The sequence below is a fragment of the Antrostomus carolinensis genome, unplaced genomic scaffold (assembly GCF_000700745.2).
Source record: "Antrostomus carolinensis isolate BGI_N321 unplaced genomic scaffold, ASM70074v2 scaffold26624, whole genome shotgun sequence".
In the NCBI taxonomy this organism is placed as follows: domain Eukaryota; kingdom Metazoa; phylum Chordata; class Aves; order Caprimulgiformes; family Caprimulgidae; genus Antrostomus; species Antrostomus carolinensis.
The window spans coordinates 1-8,634 of record NW_010309095.1 but is presented as its reverse complement, the minus strand read 5'-3'; the positions used below and the strand labels follow the sequence as shown (position 1 = coordinate 8,634).

Genomic DNA, 8,634 nt, shown 5'->3' with positions numbered 1-8,634 from the left:
CGAGCCGCCTGCTGCTGCTGCTTCGTGACTTGCCATCTCCGACTCCAGAGGATCCAAAAACTGGGATTCTCTCTTGTATCACCACCTGCGGCCAGGAATTGGCGATTTCGAGAAAGGAAATGTCATGGGTCTGAGAAGTACCCCCATCGCAGCTATGAAGTTTGGGCCAAATAATTTGAGATTACAATCCAGATTTTTTCTCTTCTAACGAAAACACCAGCCGGTTTCCTCCATTCATCCCTACTCACTGTCTGCCCTTGAAGTTGGCTGATGGCTGCCTCAACCAGCTACCCCTGTTGAAACTGCTGTACAGCTGGTGTCTGCGCTCCATTTCTAACCAATTTCTGCACCACGCTGCTATCAAGGAGGGACGGAACTTGCTCAGTGTCAAGTGCAATTTGAAAGAATGTAAGAAAAGGTCACAGCCCAGCCCTGTCTTATTCTGTTACTTTTACACAGCACACAAATGCCCACAGGGGAAGACAGGTCACTCACAAGGCGCCCTGTGGGAACTCCCAGGAGGTACGTGAGGGGCTTCTGCACATCTGTTACTTTTACACAGCACACAAATGCCCAAGGGGAAGACAGGTCACTCACAAGCCACCCTGTGGGAACTCCCAGGAGGTACGCGAGGGGCTTCTGCACGCAGGGAACACGCTGAAGTGGGGAACTGGTGAGACACACGCAGAGAACTTGTCTGGATGCCTCCAGCTGACTGTGCATGATCTGCAGAGGACCTCTGCCAAGTACCAGCTGAGTCAGTCCCAACACCACTCCAGTCTAAGAATTTTAATTTGCCTGTTGCAGTTCCCCAGTGCTAGAAGCTGCCAGCTCAAGTCCTCAATACGATCTGAATTTGGATGGAAAAGCCAGGAGATGCAGCTTGAATTTTTCATTTTTCTTTCCACCTCTCAGTGGTGAAATTCCATTTTTAGCTGTGACAGGACTGATCCAAGCTCTTCTGTTTCAAAAAAAAAAAAAAAAAAAATCAGAACTTACAGAGGGGAGCTTATTTTCAGTGACTAGACAAAGATGATTTTTAACATTTATCTTTGGTCATAGTTTAGCACAAAAGACAGAAAACAAGAGTTCCTCTGAATACCAAGCCATCCTCTCATAAAAATATTAAATATACTTGGCCAGAACAGGCTAGAAAGCAAGAAGACACTGTCACTAGCACCCTTCAATTTTAAAACAGAGCTTGACAGTGTTAAGAAGCACAAAACTTTGTATAGTGTATTTATAGCTGGTGACAATTCTAATCATCATCAAACAAAATATGATTTTTTAAAAACAGCAGGCTTGGACAACTCCCCACCAAGGATCCTGGAAAAATCTAAGCATCAGTGAATCAAAACAGCATAAAAACCCAACGGACCAGAAGAGCACTTATGTTGCACCAGCATTGAAGAAGGATGCAGAGAACCACCGTGTTATAGACAGAACAGTCTCAGTTATCCAGGGCAAAATAAGAGGAAAAAAAGCAGGGTAGGAATAGATATGATAGGCAGGTTTTTCGTTTACCTTTTTTTTTTTGTAAGATTATAAATTTGTTTGATTAAGAAAACCTAAGTAACAAATCTCCAAAACTAATTGTCAGAGGGGAATTGTATTTGAGTAGAGGTACCTGGAAAGCTGGCCTGGGGCCATTGCCAGGTTTAAGACTATTCAACGTTTTCCTCAAAGATGTGGAAGCATGTATAAACTCACTGCTGATTCTGTTTGTGGACAGCAAGACAAAAGCTGGCACTGTGGTGAACTGGGCCATCACATAAGAGTTCTGGGAACAGCTGATAAAGCATACTGTTCAATTTTTATTTATTTATTTTTTTTAAATAGCCAAATCTCAGGTTATACATCCAGGAAAAGAATACAAAGCCACACCTTGAACACTGGGAAAACAGCAGACTGAAAAACTATCGATTCTGAAAAGGGTATCATGGTCATAACGGACAAGGAACAGAACATGAGGTCTCAACACTGACAAAATGTGAGATGCATCTTGGAAGCACAATCAATAGTGTACAAAGAAAGAAGAGGGAATTTTACCCATATATAGACCACTGAAAAAAACCTGTAACAGGGTTTTATCTCCTTAAAAGATTACAAATTTGTGAGCGGACTAAGGAAAACAGGCATAGCCCGAGATTTTAGGATGTCAATCCATGCATTTAATCAAAAAAATATTGCGTGGGTTTTTATAGTTTTAAATGTATTCCCAGTAAGAAAATACAAGATACTACTGACCTCTTTTGCAGAGCCATCCTCTCCTCTTTTTCTGTAAGTGGAAGCTGAAGTCAAATTCCAATCACAAGACAGACATGCACTTTTAACTGAGAGATTACTAGCTACTGAAAGATACTATCAAAAGAAGACACATTATATTTTATGCCTTTTTCAAGAGTCAAAGTTTCAAGTTTTTGCCTTTCTCTAGCAAAGAACCTTAACCTTCACAAGAGGCCAGACTAGATGAAGGGTGTTAAACTCTCTTACCATAACTGCCAATACAAAGCAGAAAGAAAGGGATACATCGCTGGATGATCAGTCTCAGCTGATGAAGGGCTTTATGTGGTCTCTGTCTTTATATTGAGCAATGAAAAATTTTAGACAACTGGCAATCAGTTTCTCTTTGCCCTCATGTTCCTCAGTATGCCAGCGATCTGATGACCTGTAACAGATTTCTTCTCACTCAGATTTCCAGAAACCACCCTGCTATAGCCATTAGAGAAGTACGGCTGACACAGAATCAAAAGCCTGAGACAAGCAACATCTAATTAATATTAGACCTCTGCGACCTTTGTACCAGAAAGGCTTCAAAACTTCCCCCACCAAAAAAGCCTTAAAAATTCCTGCTATAAACTGACAGAAAAATTCTATATTCCTCATGCTTCATGATACTTCATGAAGGACAACACAACTTTACAGTAGCAGTTTATCATTGGAACTTACAAATTACAAACCAATTTCTATATTCACTATTTTTTCCCTAGCTCGTTTTAAAGTGGTAGTAGCAATATTGTAAAAACAGTTTCGGATATCTTGTTCTAAGTCACAGAGATTCACTTGTATCATTTCCTCTGTTACTAAAAATCTTTAAGAAATTATTCCCTTCCATTCCACTGCAGCCTGTTAGTACCTGCACTCAAAGACAGCATATGGTACAGGAAAGCTTTCATCAGGGCAAACAAACCTCAGCTTGATAAGAAAAATAATTTCAATGTTCATCTACTAAAATACATTATTATTTGAAATACATCACCTGCTACTGACATCATTAAGCAGCTATTAAAATGCTACCCTTGTTACTTCTTCTCCTTTCAATGTTTGCGGATATTATTAATCAACCTCCTGAAAATAAAGCACAGTCCACTTCAAGAAGGCACTCTCCATGTTTACAGAACGTCAACCAAATCATCGTGGAGTGTACCACTTACAGAAATAACTGGTTAATAACTTTCTGAAGGTATCTGCAGCAAAACCATGCCAGAGACAAACAATTCAGCATGCACATTTGGAAAAAGAAAAAGCAGAAAGGATCTTAAGGTTCCTGGTTGCTATTCTGTCAACTGAAGTTCATGATGGAAATTAAACTCTGTCGTGCTCTTCAGCTTTAGACAATGAGATATATATTTAGAATAAATAGACATATTCTAAATGACCACATATCAAGTGCAAAGACAGCATGAGTTCTTGTGAAATTCATCATGTCAACAAAGCTGCTACAGTTCTCTATTTCTAAGTTTCCCAGACAAAGGTTTAAACAACAGATACTGCTTACCACCTACATTCTGTGGCTGCATTTTTAGATGATTTCACTTAGTGTTGCTCTTATGAGCAGAAGGTGTCAGTCTAGTTTGTTCTGGCCTTCCAGTGAAATAATAATGCTCTTTGTAATACAAATGCACACATTCTGGAGGCAGAAAAGCTTTCAGAAGTGGGTTGGTTTTGGGTTGTTTGTTTTTTTTTAAGATGCTTTGTCTTTCCTTTTAAGAGGCATAACTTAAATAATAAATGCATGCATACTTGTTAAACACCAACCTCTTTCTCTCACTTTTCAATATATGTACACATGGGTCTTCACTAAACAGATTCTGCTCAAACAATATGCTTATCACCTCATACTAATTAAAAAGAACATAGTTAATGACCTAAAGAATCTTCAAAACAGAGTAAATTGACTATGGCCTATTTTGTAGCATAACAAACAGGTGAGCAATTCTGCAAAAGTGTTTACAGCTATGTAAATATAAACATCCTAGCAGGACTGGACCACGGAGAGAACATGTTAATTGATGAAACTACACGTATGCCACAACAGACAGGTCCTAACACTGAGGGCCCACAGTCTGCCATGTCAATCTCAACACCATGCAGCACCCTTTGACTCTGCCACCATGTAAAACAAATGGGAGACATCAGAGCAGCAGTGAAAGGTTTCTGCAAACTGCTCCTGTGCTTACAAATCATTAGCACTGCATATATTGTGACTCCAAAATCAGCAAGAGCCTTTTGGCACCATTTCAACCTTTTGTCCTTAGCAGTCCAATTTCACAGGTTCAAATACATTACATGTTCAGTCTTGCAAAATCTACCATAGATTAGAAATATGTATTTTTTAATAAAAGCCAGTGGTGTAGCACGAGACATGAGACTTAAAAATATCAATACATTCAAATAAAAACATTTTGTGTATTAGGAAAAAAGCTGGAATTAGATACACAAATTTATAGTACTTAAGATCTTTCCATTAATGAAACAAATTATTTTTCACACCAGAAACATTAATAGCTCTCAAGTAGGACAGTGCTCAAAGTCCCAAGGCAATTATATAATTAGTTATTTTTAGACAGAATATTATGTTACACAACACTGGAATTGAACAATTATAGTCTCTCAAACAGGTCAGTATTTAGATATATGTTGTATGTATTTTTATACTGTCCTAAATAGCTTAGTGAACCATTAGGTAGTTTTGACACTAAGAGATTCTATGGGATCAAATAATACAAGTATTCTGTTAAATTAAATATTAAATCCTTAAATGTCCAATAGCAAACACTGCATTTAATTTTAACACTTGATCTCCACTGGATCAAGCCAATTACTAAAAATAACTTCAACTAGTTACCTGTCTATGATCTGTTACCTGCCTGTTCCTTTCCAAACGGAGTTCCTGCAGCACCATTAGGTGAGGCTCAGTGATTATGGCTGAGAAAGGAACAGATCACCTGAAGCATCAAGCCTATAGTCCCCTGTGGCAGCACAGACCATGGAAGAGACCTTGACTACCAAAACCACGTATCATTCCCACTGTTCTTTCAAACTGACCTTTAATTACCTGCCAAGTAGCTTTAAATTTATTTTTATTCCATTTTTAAATTTTGTTTTTCCCATGGAGAAGGCTTGTGAGTAATACTTTGAAATTAGAGTGCTAAGTTTAGAAAACCCTTACAGACAACACATCTATTTATCATTTTAATAATATGTAAAAGAGATAATATGGTAACTAGGTTGTGGAAAACAAAGGGTGTTTACAGCACTTCAACAAAAGAACTAGTTTTCACATGATCAACAGAACATGATAATGTGAAATCAGTTGATTTATGATTGCAAAAATAAAATCTTACACATACAAGGAATATAAACACGGAACAGCTGCTTACGACAGACAAATAATCAACATGCACTCACTCACTGAAGTCATAAATTTTACAAACAGTAAGTGTTGCATGCATCTGTTCAGACTAAGTGTAAATCAGCCATATGGCTATAAACTTTATCCAAGAAAATAAGTTACTATGACTCTCTCCCCTCTCACAATTTCTTAATCTTGTTTCTAAGCTTGTCTGAAGTTACTTCAGTTTCCATATGCAAGAGTTACACTACCATTTATTTCTTGAAGGCTTCAAAAGGCAGGGAAGGAGGTAGAGACAATGAAGGAAGGAAAAAGAATTATTCTTCATAAACAGGTTCTTAAACAGAACCACTAAGTATTAATCACAGTTTAAGCACTATTTAATGCTTGTTACCCCAAGAAATCACACCCCCTTACCAGGGTGGGGCAAGGGACACTAACTGATAGGTGTTATTTATGTCCTGAAGAACAGTCATACTGCAGACCGATCTGCCACATCATCCTTGATTGAAGGAAAGCAAAACAATATTTTCCTCTATTAATTTCTTTGCTTTTTCACTGCAGCTGTTTTATAACTTATAAAACTATACAAAATTTGACTACACAAAAAAACCTCCTAGATCTAAAGGAAGAGCAAATTTTAAGAAGTACATAGTGGAAATTAATTACAATTTAAATTGATATGAAAGGCAATTTGAATATTTTACACCCATAAATGTGAACCAAAGAATTCAGAGAGAAGCAACAAAGTGAAAACAAGAAAAACGCTCACAAAGGACATTTGTGGAACACAACTTCCTATAAACACAATAAAGCCTAGATCATTATTCCTAGTTTGTATGTATGTTTGGATAAGTATTTATACACTTGCTTGGAAAATAATGCAGAAAGATCATTCAGAGTCATCTCAGAGGAGCTTAAGTATTGCTCTAAATACTTCTAGAACACAGTAATAGCAGCCATGGTCTCCTCAGCTGTCGGCCTGAGGAACACCTTCCTCACCCATCCAAAGACATATAATTAGCTACATCCTTGCATCCAGCTTTCAAGTCATTGACTAGAATAATGCTATCGTTCTCCTGAACTTGTTTCAATACAAAGATCACTGAAAGATAAAACAGACATCCATTAATTTAGAGTAACCAAATTTTAATCTAGTTGTCCAACAAGACTAGACTGTGCTAATAAACATGTACATCAATCATTACATCAAAAGGAATTTGTAGCAAGAGGAAAGACATGCCATCCTTCTGTATGTGTCACTGCAAAAACATCACCACTCCCACCTGTTAGCGCAAGTTTATTGAGTAACGAATCTACTGGAGAGGAAGCAGCTCACAGGTACATTTCACAACCTTGGCCAACTCATCATCTCTGGAAACAGCTCCATCCTGAGGTATCCTCTGGGATACCAGTCGAGGAAACTCCCAGTTCCACGCCTCGGATTATTTGTAATAGTAAAACATAACCAGAATTAGTAAAACCACAAAAGACAACTTTGCTTCAAAACACAATTGTAACTTCTGCAGCTTATTCTGGATTTCACGTATTTTATTGCAATTGCACGACAAGTGCCCATTTTGGACAGAATTTGCAGTTTTATGCTTGCCCTCTTTTTAATATTTAAATGCAAATCCAGGTCAATCTATGGCAATACTCAGGAGTAGATACCTTCCACAAAAATACTGCATGCAAGGATGCAGCAGATACAACCATCTTACTTTAGTCTCTGTTTTGCTTAAAGTGCTGATGAACCCTGATTTCCTGTGGCTGGGTCTCTTCACGAGGACTTCAATATCCCTTCCTTCCTCTGAATCTTGCTCTGGTATCCAACTGAAAATTGAAGTCCAAATATTAAAACCATGTATTTTGCAAAAGAAGTATTTTAGAGTGGTTGTGCTACCTTGGCACTTTGTAACACCAGAAAAAAAGCAGAGAATAAAGCAGAAGTCACTGTAAACAAAAATTGTGATGTAGCCAACAAGTCATAGGGTTCTTCCAGTGAAACATACATTGTATTACCTTAAATCTCACACAAAATTAAAAGTGTGAGATAAGCAAAAAGTATGAGATAAGCATCCTGTGCATTCTGAAATAAACAGCATAACAACAAAAGTGACAGAAGAGCATAGTGGGATGGCAAGGAAAGCACAGAACCAAGGTAGTGTAAATCTACTTAGATATGTTTTTCCAAACTTAACTGACAAGCTGAAGGAGAAAAATTCAGATTAGTTTGAAGTGGGAGTCACTGTAAATGTCAGTGAGCACAGGGATAACTGAAATACAAGCGTCTGAAAAAAATATCTGTAAAAACTGAAATAATATTCAGCTTGAAAAAATCTGCAAGTTTCTTCTTGACAGTTACAAAAAAGCATTTAATGGAAGGCAAAAACCAGCAGTAAAGCTAAAACAAAAGCTACAGTGCAGCATTTGCTGAAACTAAATTGCAAGTTGTAAGTCTAATTCGATTTAAATATGCATTTTTCCATCTTTTTCATACTCTACAACTTTGGTTTTCTTCAGAACAGTGTACAATATCCATATTTTAAATGGAATTTGAAGACAAGACCTGTTTTGCTTAATGACACCAGTTTTACTGAATTAAAGTGGTTTTCTTCAGAAAATAGGGAAAAGGACAGACAGCATGCAGACTGCCAGCAGAAAACACACGACAAACACTTACCATTGATCTTTTGCATGCAAAAAATGTCATTTGCAAACTCCTACAGTGTCCTTCCCTCAAACATTGTTTAGGGCTTTTGTTTTCCTGTTAGATGAAAAATAAAGGTTAAAAACTTAATGTATTTCTGTAGCTTGTGAAAGAGACCCCGAAATACTTCAGACAAGGTTTACTCGGGGATTTTGCTATTACACGGTGTCTTGTACTTTCTTCTTTAGCTATAACTTCGTAACCCGCTTAAAAAACTAATTAACAGCCTTGAACGGGACGAATTAACAGCTTCTCGCTCCCGAGGGCTCGTTCGCGCCAGCGGGAGGCC

At 37.7% G+C, this 8,634-nt stretch overlaps 1 protein-coding gene across 1 annotated transcript; it reads right to left on the bottom strand.

Moving 5' to 3' along the window:
- Positions 1–7,153: 7,153 nt before the first annotated feature.
- COA5 (cytochrome c oxidase assembly factor 5) lies at positions 7,154–8,402 on the bottom strand (the record flags this gene model as incomplete). The annotated part of the gene is made up of 2 exons (XM_010166001.1): positions 7,154–7,468; positions 8,319–8,402. Coding segments are annotated over 2 exons (126 nt in total), but the record flags the coding sequence as incomplete, so codon positions are not given.
- Positions 8,403–8,634: the final 232 nt, after the last annotated feature.